Genomic DNA, 17379 nt, shown 5'->3' with positions numbered 1-17379 from the left:
TCTATACCGGTTTAAATATAAACGTTTAATAATAAATATTATATTTTATTAATATTATTGTGTGTGTGTGGTGTGTGTGGTGTGTGTGTGTGTGTTTAGGGTCCACTGGAGAAGAAGAATGAGTTAGGAATCCTGTTTAAACACGCCTACACAGTGACTGGGCTCGAGACGGTGAGAAATATAAGACTCCTCCCCCTTACTGTGATTGGTCCAATTTACCCCCTTATGTGTTTTAAGATTCCTCCTTATCAATATGATTGCTCCTAATTGCCACTCGTTTATTTTGAATCTCCTATCCCTAACTATGATTGGACCAAATCTCAACTATGTTTGTTATGAGACTCCTCCCCCTGACTGTGATTGGTCCAAATATCAACTATGTTTGTTATGAGACTCCTCCCCCTGACTGTGATTGGTCCAAATCTCAACCATGTTTGTTATGAGACTCCTCCTCCTGATTGTGATTGGTCCAAAATTCAGCCTTGTTTGTTCTGAGGCTCCTCCTCCTAACTGAGATTGGTCTAATTTAACATCAAATGTGTTTTCAAACTCCTCCCTTTCAATATGATTGGTTCAAATCTCAGCTTAGTTTGTTCTCAGCTTCTCCCCCTGGCTCTGATTGGTCCAAATCTTGGCCTGTTTGTTATGAGACTCCTCCCTTTACCTGTAATTAGTCCTAATTGCTACCATGTTTTGCTCTAATGTTCTAATTACTTCCTCATTTGTTCCAAGACTCCGCCCCCTGACTGTAATTGGTCCAGATTACCATCTCATGTTTTGAGACTCCTCCCTTTAACCTATATTGGTCGTAAATGGTAGCTTGTTTTCCTGAGAACCCTCCTCTTGACTGTGATTGGTCCAAATCTTGGCCTCGTTTGTTCTGAGACTCCTCCCCTGGACTGTGATTGGTTCTTTTCACCTTGTTTGTGTGTGTGTGTGTGTGTGTGTTCAGGTCCGCACTAAGTATGGTCCTGTGGAACTGGTTCGGGTTCGAAACCCGTGGGGTAAGGTGGAGTGGGAGGGGCCATGGAGTGACTCTAAAGGGTAACGCCCCCTTAATTAACCTCACACTGATTTACTAGTTATACTCTGTCTAGTTTAATTTAACAGTGTATTTGTTTGTGTGTGTGTGTGTGTGTGTGTGTGTGTGTGTGCAGGGTGGAGTGGCGTTCGGTCAGTAGGGAGGAGCACCAGCGGTTGGATCGGGTCGCGGTGGAGGACGGAGAGTTCTGGTACATGGATTTAATAATCACATTATAACAGAGATTATCTGATTATTACAGGAACACCATGTAAACAGCATAATCTGATTCTGAATCCGATAATCTGATTCCTTAGATCAGAGTAAAGTGTATTAATCTGATTTAGGAATCTGATAAATAGAGCTGTATTTTATATCAGTAATCTGATCTCTCAGTGCATTTATACTCTTAACCAACCCCTTACCCATTACCCATAATCCCCCCTCAACCAAACTTTACACTCGGCACAGTGCAGTACCGATCTCCTGCAAACCGCCAAACTCAGACTGTTCGTTCTGCAGTGATTATGAAGTTATGAAGTGTGTTTTATTGTGTGATGATCAGTGTTTTATTGTGTGATGATCAGTGTTTTATTGTGTGATGATCAGTGTTTTATTGTGTGATGATCAGTGTTTTATTGTGTGATGATCAGTGTTTTACTCTGTGATGATCAGTGTTTTATTGTGTGATGATCAGTGTTTTATTGTGTGATGATCAGTGTTTTATTGTGTGATGATCAGTGTTTTACTCTGTGATGATCAGTGTTTTATTGTGTGATGATCAGTGTTTTATTGTGTGATGATCAGTGTTTTACTCTGTGATGATCAGTGTTTTATTGTGTGATGATCAGTGTTTTATTGTGTGATGATCAGTGTTTAATTGTGTGATGATCTCAGGATGTCCGTGTCGGATTTCCGGCAGAACTTTGAGGTGATGGAGGTGTGTCACCTGAGTGATGAAACGCTGAGTGGAGGTGAAACCTACAGACCCTGGACCTGCACATCATACCACAGCCGCTGGGATTCTGCCTCAAGTACACACACACTACACACACACAATATACACACACAATACACACTTACTACACACTCTACACACAAACATTACCCTTAGAAAACTTCCCAATTCGCTGGGGGATCCTTGACACCATCTTATACCCAGTTGTTTATCGTGTGAGTAAAAGTGCTGTTATGTGAAAGGAGTACTGAATGGCACTCAGTGGAGGGACATGTGAGGACACTGCTAGAAATGGTACCTAAATGCCCTCAGTAGAAACATACATAAAGGAACTCCTCAGAAATGTATCTGAAGGTTCTGTGTGAAACAGTACCTAAATACACTGTTCTTTGAGTGACGTTTGGTGGCACTTATGAGACAGAGGTATCTAAAAGCACTTCCGGGACAGACATTTAAGGACACTTCTAGGACAAGGTTATCTAAAGTTCACTCCCTGAGTGTAGAAGGGTACTCCTAGGAAGCAAGTTTAGATGCTCCTAGTAAAGGAATCTTAGGTACTTCCTAGTAAGAAGGGTACTGAATGGGACACCTAGGAAGGACATCTAAGGGCACTCCAAGGAAAGGTATCTAAAGGTACTCAGATGACAAGGGTTTTGAACAGCACTCTTAGGAAAGACATTTATAGGTACTTTTTTAACGAACATCCAAGGGCACTCTCATAAGGGCACTGCAAGGAAAAAGGTATCAAATGGCACTCCTGAAAAGTGCAACAAAAAGCACTTTGTAAAGAGACCTTTAACATCTTTTTTACATCTGTAGTTGGTTTCTGTGATCCAGATCAATTTTCTTTTGATCATTTCCTTTGATTGGTCAGAGCTGTCTGGTGCGAGAGCAAGAAAGTGAATATAGTGAGAAGATTCTGTGTTTTAATCGAGCAGTGAATGCTGCACATACCACTCTCAGTGTGTAAACAGCATGGAGCAGCAGAGACAGCGTTTGTTCATAGGTTTGGTAATTAATTAGCGTAATCTGGCTAAAGTATATCAGATTAACCTGCACCTTATCATCAGTTTAGCTCAATAAAATGAGTATATTTGATATCTTTGATTTGAGTCGGATAAAGACCGGATCACGTTCTCACCACAAGAGAACCGATCCAGAGTTCGTTTGGAGAACCAACACCACCTCCTCCAGCAGATCTCAGTCCAGTTGTTTTGATCTGGACTGAACAGTGTGATTACTGTTTTTACACCAGATTAATCAAACGGCACTAAGAGTACAAACCAACCAGAGTCTGATTTAACTGGATTAAATAGTTCCTAAGATTCTGTATCTGATGGTAGGTGTCCCTCAGTACCACCTGACCCTGCTGGAGGAGGACGATGACCCCGCCGACCCCGAGCTGACCTGCTCCTTCCTGCTGGCGCTGATGCAGAAACACAGCCGGCAGAGAGGAGTCCTGCTGCCAGCTCAGATCAGCGTCTACAAGGTACCGCCGGTCCGGTCCGGGACTCGGCCTGAGTTGCACGGTCGGGGTGTAATAATGAATAAATGAATAAATAATTAATAAAGTAATAAATTGATGTGTTTTGGTGTTCAGGCTCGGTCTGAGAACAGTCTCCTGACCCAGCTGGACGTTTCGGTTCTCCGGCCGGTTCTGAACTCTGGTTTACAGCAGCAGAGGGAGGTGGTTCTCCGCGGCCGACTGGCACCCGGAAATTACATCATCATCCCGTCAACCTCGGAGAAACTGTACTCCGCCGAGTTCCTGCTCCGGATCCTCACCGAGAAAGGGAACACCGCCGTGTACGACTCTTTACTCATACTTTACTCATCCTTTACTCATCACTTAAACATACTGTACTCATACTTTACTCATCATTTACTCCATATACCCTACCCTTCCCTACCACTTACCCCTTACCCCTAACACTTACCCCTAACCCTTACTCCTAACCCTTACCCCTACCCCTTACCCCTACCACTTACCCTTAACCCTTACTCCTAACCCTTACCCCTACCACTTACCCCTAACCCGTACCCCTACCACTTACCCCTAACCCTTACCCCTACCACTTTCCCATCACCCTTACCTCTACCACTTACCCCTAACCCTAACCCTTACCACTTACCCTTAACCCTTACTCCTACCACTTACCCTTAACCCTTACTCCTAACCCTTACCCCTAACCCGTACCCATACCACTTACCCATAACCCTTACCCCTACCACTTACCCATGACCCTTACCCCTACCACTTACCCCTAACCCCTACCACTTACCCATAACCCTTACCCCTACCACTTACCCATAACCCTTACCCCTACCACTTACCCATGACCCTTACCCCTACCACTTACCCCTAACCCCTACCACTTACCCTTAACCCTTACCCCTACCACTTACCCCTACCACTTACCCATGACCCTTACCCCTACCACTTACCCCTAACCCTTACCCCTACCACTTACCCCTAACCCGTACCCCTACCACTTACCCCTTACCCCTACCACTTACCCTTAACCCTTACCCCTAACACTTACCCCTAACCCTAACCCCTAACTTACCCCTAACACTTACCCCTAACCCTTACCCCTATCACTTACCCCTAACACTTACCCCTAACCCTTACCCCTAACCCTTACCCCTACCACTTACCCCTACCACTTACCCCTACCACTTACCCCAACCCTTACCCCTAACACTTACCCCTTACCCTTCCCCCTACCACTTACCCCTAACCCTTACCCCTACCACTTACCCCTAACACTTACCCCTAACCCTTACCCCTAACACTTACCCCTAACCCTTACCCCTAACACTTACCCCTAACACTTACCCCTACCACTTACCCCTAACCCTTACCCCTAACACTTACCCCTACCACTTACCCCTTACCCTTCCCCCTACCACTTACCCCTAACCCTTACCCCTAACCCTTACCCCTAACCCTTACCCCTAACACTTACCCCTAACCCTTACCCCTAACACTTACCCCTACCACTTACCCCTAACCCTTACCCCTAACACTTACCCCAAACCCTTACCCTTAACACTTACCTCTACCACTTACCCCTAACCCTTACCCCTACCACTTACCCCTAACCCTTACCCCTACCACTTACCCCTACCCCTTACCCCTAACACTTACCCCAAACCCTTACCCTTAACACTTACCTCTACCACTTACCCCTAACCCTTACCCCTACCACTTACCCCTAACCCTTACCCCTACCACTTACCCCTAACCTATACACCTAACACTTACCCCTAACCCTTACCCCTACCACTTACCCCTAACCCTTACTCCTACCACTTACCCCTAACCCTTACTCCTAACCCTTACCCCTAACCCTTACCCCTAACCCTTACCCCTAACACTTACCCCTAACCCTTACCCCTACCACTTACCCCTAACCCTTACTCCTACCACTTACCCCTAACACTTACCCCTAACCCTTACCCCTAACCCTTACTCCTAACCCTTACCCCTAACCCTTACCCCTAACCCTTACCCCTAACACTTACCCCTAACCCTTACCCCTACCACTTACCCCTAACCCTTACTCCTACCACTTACCCCTAACCCTTACCCCTAACCCTTACCCCTAACCCTTACCCCTACCACTTACCCCTAACCCTTAACCCTTACCCCTACCACTTACCCTTAACCCTTACCACTTACCCCTAACCCTTACCACTTACCCCTTACCCCTACCACTTACCCCTAACCCTTACCCCTACCACTTACCCCTAACCCTTACCCCTAACCCTTACCACTTACCCCTAACCCTAACCCCTAAAACTTACCCCTAACCCTTACCCCTAACCCTTACCCCTTACCCCTACCACTTACCCCTAACCCTTACCCCTAACCCTTACCCCTACCACTTACCCCTTACCCTTACCCCTACCACTTACCCCTACCACTTACCCCTAACCTAGCTGGAATACTAACATTGCAAACTTATCTGTGTTTGTTTGTGTGTGTGTGTGTGTGTGTGTGTGTGTGTGTGTGTGTGTGTGTGTGTGTGTGTGTGTGTGTAGGCCTACACAAAAGCTCGTCATTGATAAGTCCATACCTAAGCAGGTGAGCTAACCAGTATGTTTATGTTTAGAAAATATATTAATAATAATATTTATAACACTGATTACTGTATTAATTATGTTGTTTTCTGGGTTTTATTAGTAAATTAAAACATAAAATAAGCAACTACTAGTAACAGATAACACACTGCACATTTTATGAGTTAAAAGATAAAAAAATACTTTGATATTATTGTTTATATAAATGTAATTACTGTATATATTCTGTTTCTGTAGATAGTGAAAGAGTCTGTCTTAGCGCTGCCCTCTACCTCTCAGACCCAGAAGCTCTTTATGAAGCACTGCAAAGAGGTAAACACACACACACACACACACACTCAGCCTAGCAACTGTTTAATAACATGCTGGAACCACCTAGCAACACCCCTTAGTAACAACATAGCAACCTGGAATACCATTGCAACCCCTTTTCAGTACACTTTAGTGACCACCTAGCAACACTCAGGCAACTACCTCCCATAGCATAGCGATCGCCTAGCAACTACTGTTTCTGGAACACCAGAGAAACCACCAATCAGCACTTTAACACCAGGTGTTCCTCTCAGAGTGAACTGTTCTTCCAGAACTCAAACAGTGACCCGAATAACGGGATATAAAGTAGCCTAAGAGTGTGTGTATTGTGTGTGTGTGTGTGTGTGTGTGTGTTACAGGGTCAGTGCAGACCACTGCAGCTCCTTAACCTTCTGACTGAAGTTCTGAGTGGAGGAGGTAAAAAAAACACACACACAAACACACATATACACTATCAAATATACTCCTCATATTAGAGTTAAACGGCTGTTCAGGTGCAGTTTAACCTGATTTATTACCCAGATTATTATAATCACTACAGCTATTAACTAATGCTAATATCTGCTAATGCTAAACTGTTTGTGTGTATACTGTGTGTGTGTGTGTATTATGTGTGTGTGTGTGTATCAGTGTTAGCAGGCTCGGTGGAGAAGCTGTGTTTGGAGCACTGCAGGAGCTTCGTGGTGTTGATGGATGTATCCTTCTGTCCTGATATTTAAATCAATCAATATTAAAATTAATCTATAACCCTGATCAGTTCATCTTATATAATAATAATAATAATAATAATAATAATAATTACATCATAAAGAGATTACTGAACACAGTGTGTGCGTTAGCATATTAGCATCATGGTAACATTAGCGTCCATTAGCTGTTAGCTACATTAGCCTCGTAGCTCCAGCGCTAAACTGAACTGATTAGAATCTCCTTCACCGTGAGATCAGAGTCGTGGGCAGGGCCAACTGGACTGGGCGGAGTTTCAGGCACTGTGGGATAAATTCAGAACTTGGACGGTAACACACACACAAAATACACACACACACACACTAGATACACACACAAAATACACACACACACACGTGCACACATAATAGTCAAGTCAAGTCAAGTCAAGTAGTTTTATTGTCAATGCTGCATATGTACAGGACATACATAGAATTGAAATTACGTTACTCTCCTTCCCAATTTTACAGCAAGTACAGATAATGGATAATAAAGAAAAATAAAGAAAAAGGGGGAGACACTATGTGTACAATACAGCAGCAGGGACACAGACATACATGAGACAGAACAAGGTGCAGTAGTGGTGGGGGTGAAATAGATATATAAATAGAAATAAAAAGAAATAAATATATAATCTAAATCTAAATGAGTGGGAGACACTATATGTACAATACAACAAAAACACAATAGACATTTGTGAGACAGAAGATAATAGTGCAATATTAATGGTGATTAAGATCAAGTGACAATATAAATAGAACCCGTATAACAGTAGTGCAATGTTGTATCTAGCTTAAGGCTGGTAAAGTTCTTAAAGTTCCCAGTTCTTGGGGAATTAAAGTGTGTATGACAGTGCAGCGTAACAGTAGTGCAGGTATTGGGTGTGTAGTGCAGGTCCTTTTACAAAAGTTACAGTACTGTGTGTGTTCTAGTGCAGAGTTTCAGTACTGTGTTGGTGGGAGGATGTGGGGTCAGGATGATGAGAGTGTGTGTGCTGTGGGCAGGATTGGGATGGGGGGTAGTGCGGGAAGAGAGTTCAGCATCCTCACAGCCTGATGGATGGGGCTGTCTCGCAGTCTGCTGGTCCTAGACCCGAGACTCCGCAGTCTTCTCCCTGATGGCAGCAGGCTGAAGAAGCTGTGTAGTGGGTGGGAGGGATCTCCTGCCAGACGGAGGGCTTTCCGCGTGAGGCGGGAGCTGTACAGGTCCTGAAGGGAGGGGAGAGAGGTGCCAACGATCTTCTCAGCTGCTCTCACGATGCGCTGGAGGGTCCTGCGGCAGGATGCTGTGCAGGCCCCGTACCACACGGTGAAACAGCTGGTACGGGGCCTGCACAGCATCCTGCCGCAGGACCCTCTGGGCTACACTGCATGTTAGCCCCGCCCATTCATCCCAGCGTATTTAGCCCCGCCCATTCATCCTACAGTTTCAACCATAGACTGTATATAGCTGGACAGAGCATCGTCTCTTAAAAGTGAAGCCACCACAGGTCGGGCGCCCCCTGCTGTTCGGCTGCAGAAAGCTGTGTAACCCCACCCATCCCCATAGGTTTCAATGGCAAAACAGAACAACTTTCAATCAGGTTTTTTTCTAATATACTGTAATTCTACCTCCTTTATTTAAATACAGCAGCTAGTGAACCTCTGCTTATATTGTTATATTTTTATATCCCCACAGAATTCATTTTTAAGAAGGTTATTCAGCTCTATTTAAAAAAGGTGTGGTTATGGTAAAAGGGCTGGTTATGGGCGGGACCAATAACAGACCGTCAGCTCCGCCCCGCTCCGCTCTGCAGCCTGTGACCTCGAGGCAGCCCTCAGGGGCGGGGTTATTTAAATGAGTAGGCGGTCTCTCCACAGCCTTTCTCCCTCCTCTGGTCTACTGCGCAGACTCTGGTCTCTGAATCGCCAAAATGGAGGAAGATTTTGGCTTCATTTTCATTGAATGAATGGGAACGGCGACACGGCGTCCATCTTTATATACAGTCTATGGTTTCAACCCACTGCATGTTAGCCCTGCCCATTAATTCAATTCCAATGTGTGTTAGCCCCACCCATTCATCGACAGTTTGTTTATATTTAACTTTATGTGTTTGTTTATTTATTTATTGTTTTTTTGTTTTTAGGAAATATTTATGAGATTTGACACCAATAAAACTTACTCTCTGGAATTCCTCGAAATCTCACCAGCTCTAACTGCAGCAGGTACACACACACACACACACACACACACACACACACACACACACACTACACACACACACACAGTAATTAATTTTAAGTGTATTAGGAACAGTGCAGTGTGTGTTCAGAGATGTAAAGCTGTAATAGCAGTGTGTTTTCACCAGAGGGCGCCAGCACTCCTCTATCAGAGGCTCCGCCCACAGGGAGAGAATTAAACATATGCTAAACATATGCACATTAATACCTGTGTCTGATGTCCTGTGTCTGATGTCCTGTATCTGATGTCCTGTGTCTGATATCCTGTGTCTGATGTCCTGTATCTGATGTCCTGTATCTGATGTCCTGTGTCTGATGTCCTGTGTCTGATGTCCTGTATCTGATGTCCTGTATCTGATGTCCTGTGTCTGATGTCCTGTGTCTGATGTCCTGTATCTGATGTCCTGTGTCTGATATCCTGTGTCTGATGTCCTGTATCTGATGTCCTGATGTCCTGTGTCTGATGTCCTGTATCTAATGTCCTGTGTCTGATGTCCTGTATCTGATGTCCTGTCTCTAATGTCCTGTGTCTGATGTCCTGATGTCCTGCAGGTCTGCAAGTGGATGAGTTTGTCCTGCAGCTGATTGGTCTGCGCTACACTGAGCCGGATCTCACCCTCAGCTTCCCCGGCTTCCTGTACCTCCTGCTCAAACTGCACACCATGAACCGTAAGAACCACATATGTGTAGTGTGTTTGAGTGTGTAGTGTGTGTGTAGTGTTTGTATAGTGTGTGTGTAGTGTTTGTGTGTGTAGTGTGTGTGTGTGTAGTGTGTGTTTGAGTGTGTAGTGTGTGTAGTGTGTGTATAGTGTGTGTGTGTGTGTAGTGTGTGTATAGTGTGTGTGTGCGTGTAGTGTGTGTATAGTGTGTGTGTGTGTGTGTAGTGTGTGTATAGTGTGTGTGTATAGTGTGTGTGTGTATAGTGTGTGTGTGTATAGTGTGTGTGTGTGTAGTGTGTGTATAGTGTGTGTGTGTATAGTGTGTGTGTGTGTGTGTGTAGTGTGTGTAGGTTGGTGTCTTTAGTCCTATCTGTACAGGATTAGTTTCTCAGGGGGTTCTGGGTAATTTTCTCTTTTATGGGGGTTTTTATCCTCTGTGATTTTATTCTCGTCCAGAACGATCATGTAGGTGTTTTATTTCTCAGACGTCCTCTGAGTAAATTACAGGCTGAATTATCTACTGTTTTTCTCTGAACTCCGTGCTCCTCCGGTAATTTTAGTCCCGTCCGGACGCACATCTCTGAGTTTCGTCTCCTCGCCTTTAATAAAATAGATATTTGTCCACTGCCGTGGTTTCCACGGAGATCCACGTTAAAAAAACACAACAGCGAGTGGAAATGGAGGAGCTACTGAATGTGTTGAGGTCATGTGACCGAGAAAAAAGCCTAAAACTCACTGATCCTCCTGTTTATATAATTGTAGTGCGGATGCAGGAGTTTTATCAGTAAAGAGTAGATTTATAATAGGGATTTATAATAATCCCGTCCGGATAGGGATTATGTTCCGTCTGACAGTTTGTGTTTTTATCTGCAGGAAAGTTTCAGTCGTTTGATTCCGTCGGCATGGGAACGGTGTCACTCAATTACAGACAGGTAATCACAATGGCCACTTTATTGGAAACACCTACTGTACTCTGTGCTTCCACACACTGGTGGCCACTTTATTGTAAACACTGTGTGTGTGTGTGTGTGTGTGTGTTGCAGTGGCTCCACATGACGATGTATAACTGATATCAGACCTGCGCTCCGACTCCAGCGTCTCCATTTCACTTTCATGTGTTTCTATAATTAATAAATAATAATTAATATGAATTATGCATAATTAAGTAGCTGAAAATTACAATAACTATGTCTGAATGTTTTAGGATGATTGTTTAGATCAGTTATCTGTAATTAAACTGTTTTTTAAATAAATTTAATTTTAATAATTTTCCAACTGTGACAAAATTATAAGCCATAAATAAAATATTATATTAATTATGGAATATCACAATAAAATAATAAAAACTTAAACATGTCAGAACTGTTTTCTTTTATTATTATAACTACGATCATTTCACCACTGTATCTCCCCGGCCAGCAGAGGGCACTCATGAGCTGTGATTGGCTGGCCGGGTCTCGCCCCTGCGCTGTGATTGGCTAACAGTTCCCTCTCGCAAGTCTTTCATTCTCACGCTCCTGTCCAATCACAGCTCTGAAGGAGTGAGGCAGCCAGCCAATCAGAGGAGCGGGGGCGGGGCTTGTCGCCAGTGAGCGATACTGGGGGAGGTGATGAATAATTCATGAGTCTTTGTGCGGATAATTCATACTGGAGTAGAGTTTAGTGCCCCACATACCAACACAGCTCCACTGACCCACTACCGCACCTTATTAACACTCTAATAACCCCTTATTAACCCCTTATTAACCCTATATTAACACCAAGATCTTTCATTATATTACAAATTATTTTACATATTTTATGTTATAAATTAATATTAAACTGATAGATTTACATACAGTAGCAGCACAGAACTTTTTCTATTTCTTTATTTAATGTATTTTCTACATTATAGATTAATATTAAGGAGATGAAATCGATTGCAGGACTCATATATAATTCAGTATTAAAGAGTATTAAAGTGTTTTTCCTCCACATTAATCTCCTGATCTAAACCTGATGAACTGAGATTAAGGTGATTTGAGGTGATTTAATTGGGATGAGCTGGAGCTTCACAGCGTGAAGGAAAAGCAGCAGCTATTGTTCAGCACCTCCAGAAACTCCTTCCTTCAAGATGCTGAGAAAACTATTCCAGGAGACTCTAAATCATGAAGATACTGAGATTAAAATATCAAGAGTCTGCAGATCAAACTTTATTTTTACTCTGGAATCACTGAGAGTTTACTGTATAAAAGGGACTGAAAATATTTAATAAGAAATAATAAGGAACAAAATAGTAAAAAATATATAAATAAAAGAAAAACTCACTGTAAATCAACATTTAATATATTTGGATAAAATATATGTATATTTCAAAAGCTAAAAAATAAAAAAAATCTAAAAGACCATATAACAAATTGACATAAAAAAGTAAAGAATTAAATTATAGAATTAAACAGCCTTTCTGAAGGTGAGTAGAAACTAAAAGTTTAAAAGGATTCAGTAGTGATGAAGATGTAATGATGAGGATGATGATGATAATTGTGGTCTGATGGTGAAATCCTGTTGTGAGCTGAAGCGTTAAAATATTCACTGAATGAATGGAGAGGAATGTGGGCGGGGCCAGCGCTGAGCCATGACACGCTCATTAACATTCATTACATATTTTAGTTCTTCTTCACCTGTTTAATATTCATAATAATAAATATGAAATAAAATAAATAACATCAGGGTTAGAGTAAATATTTCTGGATAGTTGCTGCTTTAATATCATTCACAAATATATGTACACACACACACACACACACACACACACACATATATATATATATATATATATATATATATATATATATATATATATATATAGTTTTGTATATTATATATATACAGTATATCATAATACTCATTTATTTTTAGTATTTTCAACTACTACTTGCTTATTGACTCCTCCCCTTTCCCTGGAGGAGTTTTGGAGCATCTGTGTTTAATATTCATAAGCAGTGGGCGTGTCTTTAGTTTATCCCTCCTTCAAGATATTTCAGCAGACTACATTGAATCCCGGTCATGCAGCTTGCCATCAGCTGCTGGAGCCCTGAGAGAGCACAGTGGGTCTTGCTCTCTCTCTGGCCTGGGTACAGTACAGTAGATGGCGCTCTCTCTTTCCCCTCATCACTCCTAGGGTGATGTGGATCAGCACAAGGCTGCGTCTGTGAGCTGATGTATCAGAACCGAGTCGCTGCACTTTATTGACATAAAAAATAAAGAATTTCTATAATATAAAATAAAGAAAAAGATAATAATAGCAATAAAGTATTAAATATTATAAAAAAGTATGTATATAAATAAATAAAACAAATGAAAAATTTAAATACACACATAGGCACTTTCCTCTGAGCGTTAGGTCTGTGATGCTACTCAGCAATGCTACAGCATCAGCAGCAGTTCAAAAAGAGGCGGAGTCTGACTTCACATGTATCGGAGGAGGCGTGTGCTGGTCTTCTTAACCCTCCTGGTGTTGGAGCATCACTAGTGATAGGGGGAGTCCTAACGAGGGGGTTGGGTACTTGGCTGTGTAAACTGGGGAGAAAATGGGATAAAATTAGAAATAATAATAATAAAAGAAATGTAAACCCTCATCACAGTCCCTTTCCATCAGCCTGACCCGACTCGGAACTGAAACTGGTGAGATTAGAGCTGCTGAAATCTTTATTTTTATGAGAGAGTGATTTAGTGTAAGGAACTTTATGAAAATGTTTTATATAAAACAAAGAATTATTCATGTTCATCCAGCTCTCAGTTTTAATATTAATGCACTGTGAGCGGGTTTGTATAGTAGCACTTTCACCTTTTTGCTAGTGTTATATTTTATAGACAGATGGAATTTTATTGATCCTAAATGAAATAAGAATCAGTCAATCTTTATTTTTACTGGGGAATACATTGAGGGTGACCCCTTATTTATAATACAACCGAGCATTTAAAGTATAAAAGTATTTGAAAATATTTAATAAGAAATTAGAAATAATAATAATAATAATAATAATAATAATAGAAATACAAATTTTGTCAAATAAATAAAAAAAATCTAAAAAGACCATAAAAGAATTGACACATAAAAAATAAAGAATTTCTATAATATAAAATAAAGAAAAAGATAATAATAGCAATAAAGTATTAAATATTATAAAAAGTATGTATATAAATAAATAAAACAAATTAAAAATTTAAATACACACATAGGTGATGTTATAAGTTACTACAGAAAGTATGATAGTTACAGTCGCTTTAATCAACATTTAACAGCGTTTATTATTGTCGTAATTCTATAAAATATACATAATTTTTACTTACTAAACCACTCACTCAGTACTTCAGTACTTTAGTACAGTATTTTAATATTAATGAGCAGTGGGCGTGTCCGTCACACGTCCCTCCCCTTTCCTGGAGGTTCTCGGGCACTCCCGTGTTGAATATTAACGTAGAGTGGGCGTGTCCGGAATGTGCCCCTCCCCCACCTCCCCGGGTGGCGTATCAGTGCTCCGCTGGCTCCCCGAAGCTCCGACTGTCTCCGCCGCCGCCGACCGACCGAACCGCCGCCGCCGCACCGCGCTAGCGTTCATCTGTTCCCCGGCTGAGAGACTCGAGGCGCCCCGGTTCGCTCCAGTTTGCCCTGCTATGGTTGATTACCACGCCGCCAACAGCGCCTCATCCTCCGGCCAGACCAGCTACATGGAGCCGGAGAGCGACTGGGACCGAGACCTGCTGCTGGACCCGGCCTGGGAGAAGCAGCAGAGGAAGGTGAGCTGTGGGGCGGCCGCGCTGCTCAGGAAAGCCCGGGGCTTTGCTCGGGGCCTGGGCTTGATCTTGGGTGTTGGTTTAAAACCGAGTTAACATTGATTTCTTGCTGTTTTTTAGCGATTTAAACCGTTTTTTGGGTGGTTCGAAGGCGGTTTGGTGGATTAAAATGGCTGAGGGCTGCACTGCTTAATTTATTTGTATTAATATGTATTTAATGAATTTAATGTAGTATAGAGGGGAGTAGAGGAGGTGTTGTTGTGTTGGGTTTATAATAATAATAATATTTAGCAGTGTATTTAAGAGTTAAAGGTCGGTAGGGTGGATAGTTGAATTGTGTTAAACACATTGAGCCAGCCACATTGAGTGAGTGTGAACGGTAGGAATGGTTGGTTGGGTTGGGCTGTGTTGTGGGAGTGGGGCACATTTTTGGGATTTTTAGGTGGTTGCCCTGGTAGATTGTGTGGGTTCTTGTGGTGTTGTCGAAGAAAATGCTTTGTTTAATGTTTTCACAAATTTTGAAGTGTTTTGGATAATTTCTGACAGTTTCAGACAATGCTAAAGTTGGCTACGGCTTGGAATTGCCCGTTCCACCTTAAATGATCCAGCAGTTCCATTCTGTCGACTCGAGGCGCCAGAATGAAACTGCTGGACCATTTAAGGTGGATCGAGCAATTCCAAGACGAAGGCAACTTCAGCCTCATAGTTTAGTGGCAGTTTAGTGAAGAATTTTCCTTCTTATTATATTCTATAACCATCTCTAATCATTAATCAATCCAATGAACGTCTTTTCCCGTTTTCCCTCTTCATCTAATCAATCAACTTGATCAGTTTGATTGCTTTGATCTTCCATGCGAACGATAAAGTAGAAGAATTCTCTCTTAAGCAAGCAGAGCGGCATAAAGAACAAATCAATGATTTACAGCGCCGCCCTCTTTTGAAGGAATTCCCCACGTCTGATTGGTCCAGTGCCACGTCAGTCACTCCGAGGCGAGCGTTCTGATTGGCTGAGAGGGTGCAGGGTGAAATAAAAACCCAAGTGTTTACTTAGTTTTGAGTTTCTGAGTTTTAAGTTTCTGCTGAGCCGCAGGAACATCAGGGTTCTTGATTCCTGATTCCAGTGTTTTAAAAAGTTTCGTAATCGCTCAGTACCTGTGATTTACCTGTCGGACTGTGGTTCACACCTGAAGGCAGGTGTGTTTACCTGTGCTGCGTGCACAGGTTCAGGTTTGGTGTGTATAATTAAGCTTAACTGCCCCCACTAAACAGTCCTTCCAGTTTAGACTTGTTGGAACGCCTTTCCTGGTGTAATAATGCTGAAGTGGGTAAGTTGTGTTCCCCGGGAACCTCTGGGGAACATCTGGTGAATGTCTGTAGCACCTCTATTCCACCTGTGAAGTATGAACAGGTTTATTGTGTCCAAATACAACCAGTTAAATTTAGCATCAGTGCTCCCTTGTTGTAGTGGGAGTGGTCTAAACGTTAAAGTTTTTTTTTTTTTTTATCAAGAGTGGCTTGTTGACTCTGTTGTGCTGAAGGTCGCCTGGGCGGACGCCTGGTCCTACGTTGTTATCTGTTATCTTGCACAGTTTCGAATCACTGAACGCAGAGATTCCTGTTCCCCTGCTTTACTACATTACTAGACATTGTGTAGATTTGATTGTATTCATGTTGGGCAGGTTTTAAAGTAGTGTAAGGGTTTTAGTATTGGAGGCGTGTTGGGTTTAAAATGTTTGGTGGGTTTGGGTTTTGGAGGTGTGTTAGATTTGGTTCTTGGAGGCTTGTTGTTTTTTAGATGTTTGGGTTTTGGAGGCTTGTTGGATTTTAGATGCTTGGGTCTTGGTGGCTTGTTTGGTTTTAGATGTTTGGCAGGTTTGGTTTTTAGATGTTTTGGTGGGTTTAAGTCTTGGGGGCTTGTTGGGTTTGGGTCTTGGAGGCTTGTTGGAATTTAGGTTTTTGGGGGGTTTGGGTCTTGGAGGCTTGTTATTTCTTGGGTTTATTGGGTTGTTGAGGGTTTCTGGCTATTTTATGGTTTATTGGGTTCTGAATGTTTTCCTGAGTTTGCTTAGAATTCTTGTTTCTTTTTGGGTCTTCTAGGTTTGTTCGGGTTCGGTTGTTTCCTGGGTGGTTTGTTGGATCGCTGATGTTTCCTGGCTTTGTTATGGTTTCCTGTGTTTATTGAGTCCTTGATGTTTATTGGGTCTTGGAAGTAGAACTAATTTGTTGGGGTTTCCTGGGTTTATTGGGTTTATTGGGAGATTTTTTGAGGAGGCTTGTTGTTAGTTTTCGGGTGTTTCCAATGTTTGTTTAGGTTTTCTGGGTTTATTGGATCCTTGGCATTTATTGAGTCCTGGGGGTATAATGGGTTTGCTGAGGTTTCCTGGGTATCCTGGACTTCCATGGTTTATTGGGTTCTGTACTTTATTGGGTCATAAGGGTGTTGTTCCGTCTTGGGGGCTTGTTGGATTTTCTTTGGGTGTTCCTGGGTTTGTTGAGCTTTCAGGTGTTTGTGGTTTGTTGGGGTCTTGGATATTTCATAGTCCTAGACATTGATGGGTCTTAGTGAGTCTTTTAGATTTTCTGTGTCTGTTGGATCCTGGAAAGCCGTTTGGTTTCTTTAAA

At 42.3% G+C, this 17379-nt stretch overlaps 2 protein-coding genes across 7 annotated transcripts in view; both read left to right on the top strand.

Annotated features, from left to right (window-relative positions):
* Window positions 1-11333, top strand: part of zgc:85932 (CysPc and EFh_PEF_CAPN13_14 domain-containing protein) — a 16525-nt gene extending 5192 nt beyond the window's left edge. For both annotated transcript variants that reach the window (XM_049476751.1, XM_049476752.1), the window contains exons 7-21: window positions 100-171; window positions 953-1044; window positions 1158-1232; window positions 1919-2055; window positions 3323-3468; window positions 3580-3785; window positions 6027-6069; window positions 6303-6377; window positions 6737-6794; window positions 7008-7072; window positions 7325-7393; window positions 9229-9307; window positions 9875-9991; window positions 10855-10913; window positions 11025-11333. In XM_049476751.1, coding sequence (XP_049332708.1) covers window positions 100-171; window positions 953-1044; window positions 1158-1232; window positions 1919-2055; window positions 3323-3468; window positions 3580-3785; window positions 6027-6069; window positions 6303-6377; window positions 6737-6794; window positions 7008-7072; window positions 7325-7393; window positions 9229-9307; window positions 9875-9991; window positions 10855-10913; window positions 11025-11051 — 1320 coding nt within the window. In that variant the 3' untranslated portion in view covers window positions 11052-11333. The remainder of the gene's footprint in view (window positions 1-99; window positions 172-952; window positions 1045-1157; window positions 1233-1918; window positions 2056-3322; window positions 3469-3579; window positions 3786-6026; window positions 6070-6302; window positions 6378-6736; window positions 6795-7007; window positions 7073-7324; window positions 7394-9228; window positions 9308-9874; window positions 9992-10854; window positions 10914-11024) is intronic.
* Window positions 11334-14461: 3128 nt separating this feature from the next.
* The window catches only part of actn4 (actinin, alpha 4), a 46856-nt gene continuing 43938 nt past the window's right edge, over window positions 14462-17379 (top strand). For 3 of the 5 annotated variants that reach the window (XM_022668351.2, XM_022668349.2, XM_022668350.2), the window contains exon 1: window positions 14462-14760. In XM_022668351.2, the coding sequence (XP_022524072.2) occupies window positions 14638-14760 (123 nt within the window). In that variant the 5' untranslated portion in view covers window positions 14462-14637. The remainder of the gene's footprint in view (window positions 14761-17379) is intronic. The other 2 variants (XM_049476744.1, XM_022668348.2) reach the window with 1 other exon arrangement.

This window comes from Astyanax mexicanus, chromosome 4 (assembly GCF_023375975.1).
Source record: "Astyanax mexicanus isolate ESR-SI-001 chromosome 4, AstMex3_surface, whole genome shotgun sequence".
In the NCBI taxonomy this organism is placed as follows: domain Eukaryota; kingdom Metazoa; phylum Chordata; class Actinopteri; order Characiformes; family Acestrorhamphidae; genus Astyanax; species Astyanax mexicanus.
The sequence above is the reverse complement of the archived record's forward strand: the minus strand, read 5'-3'. Positions and strand labels throughout refer to the sequence as shown.